General features: G+C 45.4%; 1 protein-coding gene across 1 annotated transcript in view; it reads left to right on the forward strand.

Moving 5' to 3' along the window:
- MINDY4 (MINDY lysine 48 deubiquitinase 4) overlaps positions 1 to 17,534 on the forward strand; it is a 94,970-nt gene that overhangs the window by 54,787 nt on the left and 22,649 nt on the right. The window contains exons 10-14 of the mRNA XM_054992021.1: positions 1,140 to 1,241; positions 2,857 to 2,920; positions 5,439 to 5,504; positions 7,104 to 7,171; positions 17,412 to 17,475. Of these exons, the coding sequence (XP_054847996.1) occupies positions 1,140 to 1,241; positions 2,857 to 2,920; positions 5,439 to 5,504; positions 7,104 to 7,171; positions 17,412 to 17,475 (364 nt within the window). The remainder of the gene's footprint in view (positions 1 to 1,139; positions 1,242 to 2,856; positions 2,921 to 5,438; positions 5,505 to 7,103; positions 7,172 to 17,411; positions 17,476 to 17,534) is intronic.

Genomic DNA, 17,534 nt, shown 5'->3' on the forward strand with positions numbered 1-17,534 from the left:
CCAACCTGTGTAAGGCGTCACTTGTAGCTTGGCTCTAAGCAAGGCAGTCAGATCCAAAGGAGAGCAAAGCCAGGCATTTCCCCAGACTCCTGAACCAGCAAATGGGACCCTGCTGAACTGTGCCACACATTTAATTTTGCACAGGGCTGTCCCCGTAGGCCAGAGGCAGCATGAAAGAATTCTCAGTTTGCACAGCTCGCCTACATCAGGCCCAAAAAGTTTAGCAAAGTGCCTTGTCCAAGGACCACCCCTCCAAAAATCCTGCACCTCTCCTGGCAAAGCAGAGGGTAGAAACTGCATCTGCCCCCTTTCCCATTGCATCAGAGAGTCTCAAGGTCCCGTTTGGCTTTCCATATAGCAGCCTGGCAGCCCTAGCGAAATGCACCTTCTGCTTCAGTTGTACTTTAGTATGTAGTACTCCGCTCTCCATGAACCAACTTAACTTTGTGGGGACTATATGACAGTGAATGATTTTCAGTGTATTGTTGTTGTGGAAATGGTAACCGCCCCCAAGGAGGTCTCTCAGCGAAACATCAGGTTTCTCTGCTGGCCCTGACTGTCGGGCGAACAGGGAACGTCCTACGGGGCGTCCCAATACTTTCTCTATACCACGTGAAAGAGAACCAAAAGAAAATGATTATTAAGAGTGGACTTGGTCCACGTCTATACTTACCTGTACTCCATGGAAACTTACCTGTGGGACGTTTTCCGGCTTGTTGTTTCTGTCCCTGTTGAACTGTGAAAATGGAATATTTTTGAATATTGTTGTATTATAATAGCGGCTGAAATTGTGGATACGTTTGCTTACTGTATTTATAACTCACATGAACATATTTTGGCTTTGATATTTACATCTATTGGTGAATGACTTTTTTGATTTATAATTAGTAAATTGCAATTTCACTGGGTCTTCTTGCTTTAATTTGTTTCCTTCACGTGTAAGCATCTTACTCTTTTTTCATCGCACTCTGAAATCACAGCAGATCTGGGGAGATATCCGAAATACAGCTCAGCCAACAGTTCTCATCTCCCTTTCCACCCATCCTCTTCTGTAGAAGGCTTCAAACTTTTTGTGCCTGGGTGTCTCTTCATAGACCTTAAGCACTGATGTGTTTGCCTTTCTCTTCCTCAAACGGCAGGATCCTTCAGCCCTCAGAAGCTCACAGGACCAAATGCCTAGCTTTGGCTCTCACCGATATTTTATGGCGTGCAGGCGGAAGCGAGAAAGCAACAGTTGCCTTGTAAGTGAAAAGGTTCCGGTCGAGTTTCTTCAGACAGGTAAAACTGTCCATTAATACTCCCCCTTCACTTAAGCGGCTGGTTTTCAGACCGTGGCTTCCCGCACATGAAAGTTTTGTTGTAACTTGGCATCTAAACCAGAGCAGGGTTTTTTGGAGCAGCCACATTACGTCATGCTCTAATCATTCACTTTCCGGGTCTCCCCCTGTTCTGAGACAATCTTTCCTATTCCTATTCCACCCCTGGTTATGATCTTTTTGGAAAGATTGCAGTCAAAGCACCTATGCACACCTATGCATGGGAAAATGTGCGTTTTTGAAGGCTCTGCCCACGTTGGCACCACTTTCCTTGCCTCAAACCCCCAGCTGCCCACCCCATGGCTGTGGGTTTCCCCCATGCCACTGCAAAGATTTGAAGGTTTTTTTTTTTTTTTATTAATCAGCAGTTGCTGGATTGCTACAGAGCAGTAACGTCATAAACTGCCCCATGGAGTCGCTATATTCTCTGTTGTGAAACTTGTACGTAGTCATATAAGAAGCTGATTTTCACAAGGGAGCCAGTAGCAGCTCCATGGGGCAGTTCAAGGATGCAAAAACAGCAGCTGCTGGTGGTGCTACAACTGCTTCTCCCTGCGTGCCGTGGTTACAGGCGGAAAAGAGCCGATGCGCATCTGGGAGGCACAAAGCTCCCACTGCACATGTGATACGAAGTCTCCTCGTTGTTCCCCGTCAACATTGTAATGGTGTATTTGGAGCTGCAGGTTGGCAGATGGTAACGGCAGACCACTTTCATCCTCAGACAGCATCCCCTGTTATGCCACCTCTGAGAACAGCATCAGTGAATGCTTAATTCCCTGATTGAAAATCCATCATTTTAGGGAGGCGAGATGCTGCCTTATGCTGGCTCAGGCTGTTGGCCATCTCTACTGGCTGGCAGTGCCTACTGAAAGTCCCAGGCAAAATGTCTTTTCCCAGCCTTGCTTCCTCAAATCCCTCAAACGAAGTGTCCATTGCAGAATCTGGGACCTTTCACCTTTAACAGTAAGTTATGGTCAACGTAAGACAGTGTGGTGCAGTGGTTATAGTGTCAGACTAGGATCTGAGAACCCTTTCTCAAATCCACACTGCCATGGAAGCTCACTGGGCCAGTCGCACACTCTCAGCCTAACCTACTCTGGAGAAAAGAGCAAGAGTCCAGTAGCACCGTATCTGAAGACGAGAGCTGCGACTCACGAACGCTCAGACCCTACCACAAATTTTGTTAGTCTTATAGGTGCTGCTGGACTCTTGCTCTTTTCTACTGCTATGGACATAGCTACCCATCTTGATCTAGAATCGTAGAATCATATGGTTGGAAGGTACCTCCAGGGTCATCTAGTCCAACCCTCGGCACAGTGCAGAAAATTCACAACTTCCTCCCCCTCACACAGACACCCAGTGACCCCCTGCTCCATGCTCAGAAGATCCAAAGAGGTGTAACCCCAGCGTTTGGCACCTGATGCAAAGATGCAATCAAGTTCCATCCCAATCTCTTAAGCCTTCATAGCATTTAAGAGGGAAGCCCGTGCCCCTCACTCTTTCCTTCTACAGCTGTTTTTTTTCTGTATGTCCTCTCTAGGTGCTCAGGAACACAGCAGTTCACTCCTGCAGGAAAATACAAAGCAGATGGGATCTTAGAAACGGTAGGATTTTATTCCGACTTGCGTATATGCCTATGCGTTTCTCGTACGTGTGCAGATCTCCTGGAGAGAGAGGCTGTCTGCCGGGATGCATGTGTGGAATTTGGAATCCTGAGAATCTCAGCTATCCCTCCAAGGAGGAGCACGTGCAACTAGCCCCCATGATTGCTGAGCCACACCAGAAAATTTGTGACCAGGGTCTGGCAAGTGGAAGGATGCCAGAGCAGCTTTCAGCACCTATGGCATTTAAGGACTCTTTCCTAGGCAGCTGGTTCTGGAAGCCTGTCGCATAATCCTGCTATTGCAAATGTCAAAAAGGGGATTCCATTTATTGCTATCTTCCCTCTAGCTGGGCTGCTGTCATATAGGGCTAGCTTCCTCTCATGTGCAAATTTGCACATAACAGGGACCCAGTGCTATGTGTTCTTTGAGGAAAAAAACCCAGTGTTGGAACTCTGCTACGAGAATTGCATGTATACTTTTGAGAGGGCGGCTGCTTCCCAGTGGAAAAGCAGCTGTCCCGTTCCACTCTAACCTGACTGGCTGTGCAAGAACAGAGGCAATATCAGAGCACTACTGAAGTGGAACAATTATCCTTGTAGAATGAAAATAAAAAAAACTAGAACACTTTGCAATTAATATTCCCTCAAGGGCAATACACATTAATGTTCTGTTCTTTTTCAGTGACTCTCTAGTACATTTTGTTTTTAATTCTGCCCTTCCTCTAAGGAGCGCAGGGAAATTTACATCCTTCTCTGCGGCCCGTTTTGTGCTCGGAACAATCCGGCAGCATAGGATAGGTTGAGGAAGAGGGCCTATCCTAAGGTCACCTAGCAAGCTTCATAGCAGAGTGGAGACTGATCCTTGGCTCTCCCTGATCCAAAGTCCTACACTCCAACCGCCACACCAGAACATCTACACAGGACAGAGACAGAGGCGTCCATCCCTCTGGAACTGAGAACAGGTGTGAGAACGTCCATCCACTTTTTTGATCTGTCACTGGTCACAGACCAACTAACATATCCCCAGGTGTCTCTGTGGACAGTAGGATATAGATCCACTTGCCAGTTCTGCTCAGTCCACATATTTTTGGAGATTCCCTTTTCCCGAGAGGTTCTTCTGGCCTCAGCAAAATCAGTGGCTTTTTGGGTGGTGCTCCCCCTCTTAGGAATGGCTTACCACGGGAAGGGCATAAAGCATCTTACCTGGTTAGATCGCGCCAAGCAATTTTGTTTCCAGTGGCCATTTGCTGCCTGAGTTTGATAGCAGTGTCCTGTAGAACTTCTTTTGCAAGGTGTTGGCTTTGATTTGCTACGCTTCTTGAGTCAACAGTTTGGTACAGTTCCTAACTGAGCCTAAGTGCACAGAATCAGCTCTGTCGAAGGCTTTCACGGCCGGAGAACGATGGTTGTTTTGGGTTTTCCGGGCTGTATGGCTGTGATCTTGGCATTGTAGTTCCTGACGTTTCGCCAGCAGCTGTGGCTGGCATCTTCAGAGGTGTAGCACCGAAAGACAGAGATCTCTCAGTGTCACAGTGTGGAAAAGATGTTGGCAGGTAATTTATATCTACTCAGGAAGGTGGGTTTGGGCTGAGTCAGAGTTTCCCAGGGTGTGGAATGCTAATGGGGGGAAGCTTCACTGTCTTTTGGCGCTACACCTCTGAAGATGCCAGCCACAGCTGCTGGCGAAACGTCAGGAACTACAATGCCAAAACCATGGCAATACAGCCCGGAAAACCCACAACAACCATCAGAATCAGCTCTGTTCTTGCTGTTGTTTCTGTCTCTTTTATTGTGGTGGGCTTTTTAAAAATCAATAATTGAGTGCAATCAGAAGTGGAATAGAAGAGGGTTTTTTAAAAAAATAGAACCCTATACAGCTTGGGGCCAGCATACTTTAAGGACCACCTTCTCCCATATGAATCTTCTTAGAATCATAGGGTTGGAAGGGACCTCTAGGGCCATCTAGTCCAACCCCACTTGTCCACTCCCGTCATCTTCAGAGGCACTGCTTCAGGCGGCAACTCAGGAAAGGGCCTTTTTGGTGAGGGCACCAAAACCCTGGAACTTCCTCCGAAGGGAGATTCCTTTGTTTCCTTCTACTGTTGTTTTCCACCAGGGAGTGAAAACTTTTATTTTGTTTGGCAGCCCCCGGAAAACTGTTCTGGCCCTCCTGCCTGATTTTGGTGTTATGTGTGGTTTTATCCAATCATTGTGTATATGTATTTTATTTGAAATGTTTTTAATGTTGAAATGTTTTAATATTTTGATGTTCAGCACTTGGAGACACTATTTGGGTGGAATGGCAGTTGAGATGTTGTAGACAGATAGGCAGGCAGGCAGACGATAGATAGACAAACAGACAGACCAGACAGACATTCTGCAACAGTAGCTAAATCTGAGTTCCATTTACATTCATTGCCTAGACCTTGATTAGAAGTTCATTTTTTAACCGATATATTATTTTTTCATTTTTTATTCTGACATGAACTTGATCCTCTCGGCCTCTTCTGGTTCCGCAGATGATGTTGCACGAAATCACAAATTATGAAGACCTATTGAAGTTTCTGCAAAAGAATATTTATGAGGTATGAAATGCGGCCCCGAAACGGGCTTCTTCGTTCAGCTCTGTGATGCTCTGTGGACGGATTCCTCCTTGAAGATGGAGGACCAGATCACTGCAGTTGCCAGGTCTTCCTTTTATTATCTTCGGCAGGCCAGGCAGCTTGCCCCTTATTTGTCTCCCCGTGACATGACTACAGTGGTCCAAGCAATGGTCACCTCTAGGTTGGATTACTGTAACGCGCTCTACGCTGGGCTTCCCATGGGCCTGATCCAGCGGTTACAGCTGGTACAGAATGCAGCAGCGCGGGTCATTGCTGGAGCACCGGTGTGGGAGCATATTACACCGGTGCTACGCCAGCTGCATTGGCTGCCAGTGGAGTACCGAATCAGGTTCAAGGTTTTGGTGTTAACCTACAAAGCCCTACGCGGACTGGGACCGACGTATCTGAGGGACCATCTCTCACCATATGAGCCCCGGAGGACTCTCCGCTCTGGCGGAAAACATCTTTTAAGTGTCCCTGGCCCTAGGGAGGCCCGCCTGGCGTCGACCAGGGCCAGGGCCTTTTCAGTCCTGGCCCCGACCTGGTGGAATGCTCTGTCTTGCGAGACAAGGGCCCGGCAAGATTTGCTTGCATTTCGCCAGGCCTGTAAGACAGAGCTATTCCGCCAGGCATATGGCTAACGCCGGGCAGTGCCCGCCCCCCCCCCCGTGAAGGGGGGGTTAAACCATCACCCCTATGCAAACACAGAGGCATGTATGAACCACTGTGCAGCATGAATTGTTATATTTAATGTTTTTAAATGTTTTTAAATGTATTATTTAATGTTTTTAAATGTTTTTAAACATGTTTGTATTTGTTATCCGCCCTGAGCCTGCGAAAGCGGGGAGGGCGGAATATAAATATAATAATAAATTAAATTAAATTAAATTAAAAACGTTTGCTGTTTTAATCAAAGACAAAATGTGCCGTTCCAAAAGAGCAGTTTGTGCAATTGGAAAATCCGAATCGTGCAAAAATTTTATTATGTTAGCTATTGTAAAACATGAGTTATGTTGTTCTAAGCCCACTGAGTTCAATGGACTGAGAAGGATGTAACTCCACTAAGGAAAGCACTGTAAATATCCTGGAATATGACTCTAAGCAACAAGAGCATGCATGAACACAAAAAGAGAATTGCCAAATTGTTCTGTAGTGATATGTGCTACATACACAAATGAATCGTCACATACTACTGCGCTGTTTCCATTCTTCCCTCTAAAATGCCCCGGTTTAGTTCCATGCATATAGCAGAATCTGGGAAAGACGGAAAGAGCAGCTGCCAGCCAGAGTATGAAATGTTTCTTTATAAAGTGTACATCAGTATTCAGCAGGTAGTTTGGTGTCCCAGTAAACATTCCAGAATGACACTCAGGACATGTGACTGTATGAAATCATTCACAATTGAAAATGGCAGTGTGTCCTTCTCAACCTGGGTGTGCTTTTTTTGGGAAAAGACAGTATTTTAAATATAGGTATATAGCAAAAATACATTTGCAGTTCCTCCATAAAAGTTCAGTTCGAAAGAGATGCCTCAGAACGCAACGTTCTGTCTTGCTTTTCTCTCCACTCGGTGTCTCCCAGTTTGAAGCGGGCCCACATGGGTGCATTCTTCTGACGCTGTCTGCGATATTATCAAGATCCATCAATCAGTGAGTACATTTGCATTTCTTTCTCCCAGATGCCATTGGTTCCTAATCCGGGGTATATTTGAAAGACGTGTGTTGCGGGTCAGCGTTTCGAAGTATGTTCCAGCTTCTCATAGATGGAATTCCTTAGATTTGGGATTCTCAGAAATCGCTCACCAAACCACCCGAACGAGCACGTCCACGTTCATGTTTGTGGCACTCGATGTGCTTGTGCAAGGTGTGGGCCTGAAGGGGGCTTCACTGTGTGCAGGATACATGCTCCTCCAACACTTCTGTCAAAGAAGGGTTGTGGGTCAATGCTGGACTAACGCATGGTTGGTATACAAGCAGCATGCGCTCGCTTGAGATAACTGTCATGGGGTGAACCTTAGATGGAGGCCTGTGCGTGATGTAGTGCAAAATTGTTGTCTTATTTTCTCAGCGTAGCTCTTTTTTTTTTGTATTAACATTTTCTTTATTTAAACTATAAAGTACACACCCCAACACAATAAACAACGAACATAGAGAACAAGAAAAAACACACAATTCTAAACATAACACACTAACAATACATATATCTATAAAATTAAGAAGAAAAGAAAAAAGAAAACAAAAAAACCCTAAATTACATTACAAGTTGAGTTCTGATTTTCTCGGCTACAAGTATGTATCATTTCTAGAGTCCCACTTATTCTAAGTTAGTCACAAAACCCCTCTTTTTTCTATTGTTCCTGTTTCTTAATCCATAAATCCAGATGTCAACAAATCCTTGTTATCCATTTCATGCAAAAAGTCTATTAACGGTTTCCATTCAGTCAAGAAGTTAACTAATGTCCTTTCTCTAATTAATGCAGTAAGTTTTGCCATTAACGCAAACTCCAAAACTTTTGTCAACCATTCCTCCACTGTAGGCAATGTTGTAGTTTTCCACTTTTGTGCATAAAGTACTCTTGCTACTGTAATAAAGTATAAAAACAGTGTTCTAAAACTTTTTTCCAACTGGCTGTCCATTATTCCCAACAGAAAAGTCTCTGGTTTCAGCTGAAGTTTAATCTTCAAAATCTTCTGAATCGATCATTGTATCTGCAACCAAAAACTCGTCGCTTTCTTACATGTCCGCCACATATGAAAAAATGTCCCTTCTTGTTTAGCACATTTCCAACATACATTTGACGCCCCCTTATACATTCTAGCCAATTTTTCAGGAGTCATATGCCAATGATACATCATTTTGTAAAACTTTTCTCAACATAGCTCTTGAAGGCCCCCAGACAAAAAAATCAGGGGAAACCCTGAGGGATGTCTTTCCAACACCATGAAGTGCCGGAGCTGAAATCTACAGGCCAGTTCACAGTGGTGGCAGAAGTACTTCCCACTCTTCTCAGAACTTGTAGAAATACAAGTGTTTATCTCATGAAATTTTTCCAGCATCTGTAGTCCACCTTTCTCAAGAAGACTCAAGGCGAATCACAAAAGTGTTTTAAACCTGTAAATAGCAACAAAACTAGAATCTTAAAAACTAATTAATAACAATAAGTGATCTATAAAATCATACTAGAAAATCATACTAGAAACCACAAGTCAATTCACAAAAAGGCCTTCCGGGAAAGTTCTTTCTTACAAAGACTGCAGAAGGACAGAAGCATGGGTCAGCTGAACCTCTCAGAAGCCAGCTCCTCTCATAAGTTGCTCAGTCAGGTAGGAGCTTCAACCAAGGATGGCTGTAAGACATCACATTTGTCTGCGGGAGGAGATCTTCAAGAGACTCTGATCAAATGAGCAGCGCTGACACTGCGAAGCCTAATGGGAGAGGTGATCCTGTAGTTATGTGAGTCCCATGCCGTTCACGGCCTTCTAGCTAATAACTAGCATCTTGAATTGAAGCCGGAAATGAATCCGCAACTAATGAAAACATTGCCAAGTAGACATGGGCACGAATCAAGAAAAAAACGAAATGAGAGTTTCGTGTTTCATCCCAATCCACGAACCAGGAACCACAAACTTGCCCCAGTAAGCGAACCGGTTCGTGGTTCGTGGGGTTTAAATGCCCTTTCCCCTGCTGCTGAAGCGGCAGGGAAAGCGGCATTCAAACGCCACCTGTTTGGATCAGCTGCTTGTCAGAGATGTTCCTGACAAGCAGCTGATCTGGGGGGTTAAATGCCCTTTCCCCTGCCGCTGCGAAGCAGCAGGGAAAGGGGCATTTCACCCCCACCGGCTTGATTCGGCTGCTTGTCAGGGAGATCCCCGAAACAGCCAATTTTGTGATGAAATTAGGTTCGTTTTGTGGTTCGTGGCCATGTCTATTTCCAAGTGGGTGTAATGCAATCATTCCGCCTTGCCCCAATAATAACCTGCAGCATTTTGCACAGCCTTTCGTTTACGGATTGTCTTCAGGGCAGTTGCGTGTAGTGTGTGTTAAAAAAGTCTTATCTAGTCTTGAGGTTACTGTGCATGGATCCACATGGCCAGATATGTTGGGTCTTGGTAGGGAGCCAACTTGCACGCCAAATGAAAGTGGAAGAAGGCCCTGTTTGCCTGGTTCTTCGGCAATAGTCCTGGGTAAAGTAAAAACCCCAGATTCTTAACTGGGTCAGTAGAGGTCAGCTGTGCCCCTCAAACATGAAGAGCACGATAACCTCTACAACCTCAGCCTTCCTGGCCATCACTCCTGCCAGCAAATTGAAATGATTCAATTTCATCTCGTTTACCTTCAGCCGCAGGACCCGGGCAACCAACGAATTTTATGTGTAAATTATGTAGAAACCATATTTTATGTGCTGTAATTTTATGTGTTTTATTCAAAGGAACAGTTTTGGATGTTCTGTGCTGGGCCTAGACTCTATTCATAAATGTTGTTGTTGTTGTAACCCTGCAGTGTAGCCTTTCACCCCAGTTTGGTGTAGTGGTTAAGAGTGTGCGGCTCTAATCTGGAGAGCCAGGTTTGATTCCCCACTCCTCCGCTTGAAGCCAGTTGGGTGACTGTGGGTCAGTCACAGCTCTCTCGGAGCTCTTTCAGCCCCACACACCTCACAGGGCAATTGTTGTGGGGATAATAATGACACACTTTGTAAACCGCTCTGAGTGGGCGTGAAGTCCTGAAGGGCAGTATATAAATCGAATGTTGTTGTTGTTGCCATTGTTGTCGTTATTGTTGTTGTTGTTATTGCTGCAGACAAGCATTATTGACTGGTCCCTTGCTGTGTTCAGGGCTGTTGTGATACTTGATTCATCTCGCGCTCTTCACGAGCACATTACTCTAACAGCACGGCAGATTCAAGGTGCATTAGGGAGGCGAGTTGAAGAGAAAGAAAGGGAGAGCGCATACGGAAGAACTCAGCTCCCCCCGCCCTTATCTCTTGTTTATGTTGAGCAAGCCTGATGAATTTATCCCTTATCACTCAAGAGAACGATATGTGAGTTTTTGGGTTGTGCCGGGCAGCCTTTAATGGCGCAGCCTGTTCTTTCTTAAGTATATTTTAATTGGAGCTGTCAGAACCATTCCCCCTTCCCTGCTTAGAGAAACAACAGGATACGGATCCCTCGCCTTCTCCCAGCGCACGGAAATATGTGCCATGAAGTTTCTGGTACAGGCACTGTGAGAGGTAGCAGTGAAGCATAGCTGGCATAGTTTGGAACGGGCGTTGAAAAGGGCCGGGGAAAGCCGAACATTTCCCAGGTGAGCCCCTGGACAATGTTGGGCGATTCGCTGCTCAGCCTTGCAGTTCCATCTTGCAAGGTTGTTGTGAAGATAAAAGGGAAGAGCTCCTGGATTTAGCTGTCACCTTTGAGACATGAATTCCTTTGTATTTATTGTTACATGATTTGCTTGAATAACTTGATACACTTTTACATTGTTGATAAAACGTTACTTTATTGCCTTACTTTGTGTATTGCATATATACTGTTTCCTGGGATTAATTTTTTGTTAGTTTCTAGTCCCAGGTTAAGCCCTTTAGCTGGTATAGACCTTTGAGACAGCAAATCATGCCATCTTGTTGAGGCATTTGTGTTGGGTTTCTTTTGCAAGTGTCCTACATTCAATCACGAAAGAGTTAAATTGTTATTCCGTTTGTTTAGTCAGACAGCTAGTTAGCATAGGACCAATTAGGCCCCAAGTAAAAGTTCCCGCCAGAGAAAGTAGGAGTCTTTAGTGTTAATGAGGGAATATAGGAATGTCCATTGGATGAGCCAGTTTATTGGGGGGCAGTTAGCTAGCAACATACACTAAGGTTTTATTGCTCTTTGTTCAGTCTCTTCTCATGCAGTCTAAGTTCAATCTAAGTCTCTTTGAGTTTTTCCCTAGCTTTCAAGATGTAGTCAGTCGGTGTTTATTTTTTTTCTACCAAATGTACCCTTTTATCCTGCTATGTAGCAAAGTATTTTTATAGACCAGAACCACAGAAGTCTACTTATTTCCACTGTGCTAATATCAAACTTTGCTACTCTGCTACCTTACTTACATTATTATAATCTGAACCCCCCTCCCCAACAATTTGGAAGCAGAAGTGGGTATGATGGGATTTGCCTTGGACTGGTTTAAATCATTCCTCGTGGAATTGACTCAAAGGGTCAGATTCCCTGGGGGACACACTAGAGGTCTAGATCTAGGTTTAGGTCTGATTCTAGGTTTTCTCAATCTGGGGAGACATTTAAGCACCACATATGAGACTGGGGAAAGTTCCTTCTTCTTCTGAGTCTCTGTTCAGCCTTCAGGCTCCCCTGTGGATCAGAGCATGCTTTGAATGTTATGTGTGGTAATGTGCTGTCAAGTCACCTCCGACCTATGGGGACCGTATGAATGAAAGACCTCCCAAACGTCCTATCGTTAACAGACTTGCTCAGATCCTGCAAACTGGAGGACGTGGCTTCTTTGATTGAGTCAAGCCATCTCGTTTTAGGTCTTCCTCTTTTCCTACTGCCTTCCACTTTTCCCGGCATTATCGGCTTTTCCAGAGAATCTTGTCTTAAAGATTTCCGCTCAGGAGTCTCATGTGGGGCCAACGCCTCAAACTTTTAAAACTTTCCCCCTCTGAACTGGTTTCGAGAGGATGGCAAAAACAATGGCCAGTGTTTTTGTGTTTAATAAAATACAGAGCATCCCTTTTAATAAAGAAAAATTGAAAGGAAACAATGCCTTTGAGAAAACAGCCCAGCGTCTTAGGAACATGAAAGGTCAGGAGGCTGCTGGGTCCATTAAAACCCAATCTATTCTAATGCACGGAAAATGTGATGCAGCCTAATCTGTCGCAGGGCCGCGATCCCAAACCTCAAGGAGTCCTGCCTCTGTGGCCTCTCTTTCCTTCCTGAACGTCGGACCAAGCTACCCCCTGAACTGAGCCATGTTTCCGTTGCACCATTCAGTGGTTTGCTCTGTCGTCTAATGTATGCTCATCAGATTGCTTTTTTTGGCCATTTATATGCTAATTCCTCTCCGTCCTGGGCCTCATCAGACGAGTGTACCGTACTCCCCCAAATTACTAATTGTTCCATGTGGTTTGCTGACAGCTTTGGTGGTCCAGATATCTTATGAAAGATACTTATGTTCCAGATATCTCCTCCAGATATCTTATGATCTGTTCTACACATAGAGGGCTGTTACCCGTTGCACATCGGGCCCAAGTGATCTTAGTCTCGCACTAAACCTGGAGTGGAGTGAAGGGGTGTCACCTCGTTGAAAGGACCGTACCAAACCAGGCAGCAGTTGAATTTTTTTTTCAGTGCTTCCTTACACTTTTTAAAAACTAGCAACTTCCCCAAAAGTAGACAAATGAGAAGGGAGAAGGATAGGAACCTGTTTTGTTTTTGTTTTTTTGCTTGTGGAGGACATTTTCCAAAAGGGAACCTTTGCAAAAGCAGCCTTGATGCTTTGATCGGTGCTAGTTTCAAAGCACATATTCAAACAAGTGATCGTTTGGTGTTGCCCCGTCGGCCAGGATGTCTCACAACTTTCGGGGATCCGCTGAAGTCGGATCACAAGCATCTTCAAGATGCGCAGGACTTTTTTTCAGCGGGAACGCAGTGGAACGGAGTTCCGGAACCTCTTGAAAATGGTCACATGGCTGGTGGCCCTGCCCCCTGCTCTCCAGACAGAGAGAAGTTTAGATTGCCCTCCGCGCCGTGGCATGGAGGGCAATCTAAACTTCCCTCTGTCTGGAGATCAGGGGGCGGGGCCACCAGCCATGTGACCATTTACGCCAAGGGCAATTTAAAAACTCCCCCTTGTTCCAGCTGATCTAAAATGATGTCATTGGTCCTGGGAGCATGCACACACTTTGCACGTGCACATGTGGTACCAGGGGCACCACCTTTCGTCAAGAGGTGCCCCCTGTACTGGCAACCCACTGTGTTCCACCACCTCTTTTCCCAGAAAAAAGCCCTGAAGATGTGCATAGCAGGGTGTACCATTCCTAGCTGTCCTCATCTGTAGATCTTCTTGATGCCTGTCCATTGATCTCTGGTCCCTCATGCTGGTGAACCAAATCTGCTAACAAGGGCACATAACAGTCAGCAATCCATGTGCCTGGACTGCCTTTTCCTAAAAGCTTCCCTTGTAATTATTTGAAACGTCTCTCCCCCCACTCCGCTCCTTGCTCCTTTCCAGCCCGTGTGCTATTTCTGTCACCTACTCGTAATTGCGTGTTTTGTTAATGTTAAACAGTCTGTTGCCATGAAGAAGGGGTGTGAGGTCACCCATGCAGCATTACAGCTTCGCCACATGGATACAATCTGTGAGCCAGGCCACACTCCAGCACACACGAATGTGCTGTTTTGTTTTCCAAATAAGTGGCAAGCGGCAGGAAGGGTCTGCCATAACAGTTGGGGGGAAGGTGGTTTGTTTTGCTTGCACATGCTGGCATTTTCCCCCAGAAGTGGCCTTTTACTTTCTGTTAATGACATGGCATGTGGTGGAAGGGAATGTCTCTTTCCCTCTGATCTTGCATCGGGCTTCCAAAGCCGGTCTTTGCAAATACGACAGAATCTCCTGCCTTGAAAAGCATTTGTCGAAGGCACTGTTAAGTGCAGAACAGCAGCGAAGTGGTCCTCCCAGAAAGGTGTGGACTTTGGACCATGGAGGTTGCCCCTACATCCTCTCCAACATATTCATTACACAGCATACATGAACCTGCCTTACAGATTTGATCCGTCTAGGTCAGTATTGCCTGCTCAGACTGGAAGCAGCTCTCCGCGATCCTGGGAAGAGATCTGTCATGTCACCTGCATCCTGGAGAAGCCAGGAGCTGCACCTGGGTCCTTCTACATGCAAAGCCGATTCTCCACCACCGAGCCATCGGCCATTGGTTGAATCAAGGCCAATGGTGGCAGCCACCTCCACCAGCCAGTAGCCCAAAGCATAAAGCTGCCCACTTAATACTGCGCCAATAGGGGTGAGCAGATTTCTCCCTCTTCCGTTCTTCTTTTGTTTCCAAAGTTTGCCGTGTGCTGCATTCCACTCCTCCTTAATTCTGAGTTGAGTAGCAGAATGTCCATAATTAAATTCCCACAGATGGTGAGAGGGTTGACCTCAGAGGGTGCGGTCCAAGCTGCCAAGGTAAGCCAGACCGGCCATTAAGCCCCTGCATCTGAAGGTTTCTTTGGGAAGGGTAACCTTATTCATGGCCAGTAGTCTCATCTTGGGGAACATTTATGTGGAGGGATCCCAGATGAGCAGTAGAAGTGGGAGAAATCTCCATCTCTGACCCCAAAGAGTCACTGCCAGTTGGAGTAGACAAGTAGGAGGCCAGTTGGACCCATGGTCTGATTCCATATGAGACGGCTTCTACATGATCACAATGAATTCTCTGAACGGGCTTGCGTGTTTTTGATTGTCTCGCATCTCTAAAGTTCCAGGTTGGGTGAATGTGATTGCCTTCGAAGGGGAGTTTCGGCACGACTCAAGTTAGCTGTAAATCTTTAAGCCACGTCCTTGATGCTTACTTCCTCACTAGCACAAATGATGTGAAATGCAGATGTCGCTCCTCCGAGAATGCCCTTAGGTACAGCTCCAAATTCTCATAGCATTTGCACCTGAGGATGGAATTAGAACTTCCTTCTATTGTCCCGATTGTGTGTCCCACAGCCCCAAACTGACGCACATCACTGGTTTCGAGCAACGTTTCCAAGGTGTGCGATTATTCCTTCAGTTGAAAAGCAAGCGGTGGCCAAAGAGGGTTCTTCTTGAACAACCTTCCCAAAACGTGAAATCACTCAAGCTTTTCATGATGGCATCTTTGCTCTTTAAAATCATTAACAAAATTAAGAGTTAATTATTAAGATTTTAATGGGTATCAACTTTTCTTTTTAATTATCGCTTTGAATACCCTGTTCCCGGCAGCTGTTAAAGAAAGTTTTCAGTCATCCTAGCTGCCTCAGTGCTGTGCACATATTTTTCGTTTTGGTTAAAACAAAGAACAGCCAAGATGATTCTTTGGTCAGCTTCTTGGAACCAGAGTTTGTTTATTTTTTTAAAAAACCCAAAATACAGATTCTAATATTTGACTTTGAAGACAGGATATTCTACTCAAATCCTACTTAAACCACTCAAATTCCCCCAGAGTCCTTTTGACTTAATCATTGCAAATGTATAAAATCGTGTGGTTTTCTTTCTTTAAACCACCAAAAAAGGAGAAAATGAAAAATGGGCTTGCAGTATGTATCAAACGAAAGCGAACCCCGGTTAATACTGGCTTGTATCCTGCTGCTCTGCACAGCCAATTCCAGATCCTTTCAACAGAATTATCACTTGAAGCTGGAATATGCCTTCAGAATTGGGCGAGCGGCGTGGTAAGGAGGCATGTTGCTGTTGATGCTTTTTAGAAGGGACTTTTGCTTGCTTATGACAAATCTGGTTGCCATTTCAGAGAATACTGCAGTTTCCTTCCACTGATGGTAGAGCCTTCCTTGGGCATAAGTCTTCCTCCAGTGGAATAGACTTTCTACCAGTGGACAGCTCCTTCTGCCACAGGAAGGATCCCGTGGCTTGCATCCACTCAACAAAGTTCGAAAGCTTCCTGCAACTTCAGTGGTGGACTGATGGTGAAGGCTCCATTGGCTGGAGGAAGGCTCCAGGTGTCAGTCCCTGGCAGTCAGATCCCCAAGTCCCTCATAGCAAGAAAGCCAGGTTCATTGGTTGAAGAAAGCTTTATTTAGAGATCCATACTGTTCAGGCATTCACTCGAACGCAGGGCTCATTTTGGGGGCGAACGCACAGGAACGCAGTTCCGGCAGTTCCCCAAAGAGGTCACATGTCAGGTGGCCCCGCCCACTTGACTCGGCCATTTTGGGCCTGTTTTGGCCTGGATTGGGGCCAAAACAGCCCAGATCAGGCCTCTGACACATGGTGGATCACTCTCCCGCTTAGCAATGGCCCAATCCTGACCATTTTGGACCAATTTTCAGCCATTTTCAGCCCCTTTTTGCCATTTTGGGCTCAGTTTCGGCCCTGAATGGCCAGGATTGGGTCCAAAACAGCCAGGATAGGTGATGTCAAGGAGTGTAGCATATGCAAATCAGTTATGCGAATGACACACTTCCGGTGATGGCAAGCGGAGTGGCATATGCTAATGAGTTATGCTAATGAGTTCCTCCAGCTCTTTTTCTACAAAATGACCCCTGCTCCAAAGTATAAGTTGGCAGAAGTGATTATTCAAACAATAGCACTAGTAATTACTGGTAACATTCCCCCCGCCCTGTGGGCTGATAACATTTAGGCGCGAAAGTCCAGAAAGTTGCATGAGAACCAAAAGCAGTTTCATCTGAGAGAAAGTACAGAGTGGAATCTTCTCTCCTGTGAAACAGATACCGTTCATTCAGCACAAAGCTGCAGCTTCAGCCTTGAGAGGCCGCTCAGAACCGAAAGCACATAGTTCTTAGAGATAACAACCAAAGAGGCCCCTGGCTTCCCTGGAAATCACTCTTAGCACTCAGCTGGCCTATATAAAATGCATAGGATAGAGTATACAATTTTGGCATATAAGAGTCAGTACAAAATGCAGAACACAATAATGGCATGAATGCTGGCATACATGACAGCAGATGCCATTGAGTGGAACGGTAGCCCTGTTCATAGACTGGAACCATTTGTCCCGCTCTGTGTTTTCTCACACCACATATCTTTATAAACACAAATTTATAGAACTTTACCTTGTAGGGCACAGCCCACATTTCTTCCAGTGGAGCAAAAAATGGAATTGCCTGTACATTGATTAAAAAACTTGTCATGACAATGGGTTTCAAGTCAACTTTACTTGTGCCTTTTCCGTTTCAGAGTTCGGGGGGATTTTGATGTGGTCACGAATCGACTGATTGGGGCACACGGATACTGTACACAGGTAAACAGAGGAGAGGTCTTTGTAATGTAAAAATGAATATACACCGCAACGTGAAGATC

Source organism: Eublepharis macularius, chromosome 11 (genome assembly GCF_028583425.1).
Source record: "Eublepharis macularius isolate TG4126 chromosome 11, MPM_Emac_v1.0, whole genome shotgun sequence".
Classification (NCBI taxonomy): Eukaryota; Metazoa; Chordata; class Lepidosauria; order Squamata; family Eublepharidae; genus Eublepharis; species Eublepharis macularius.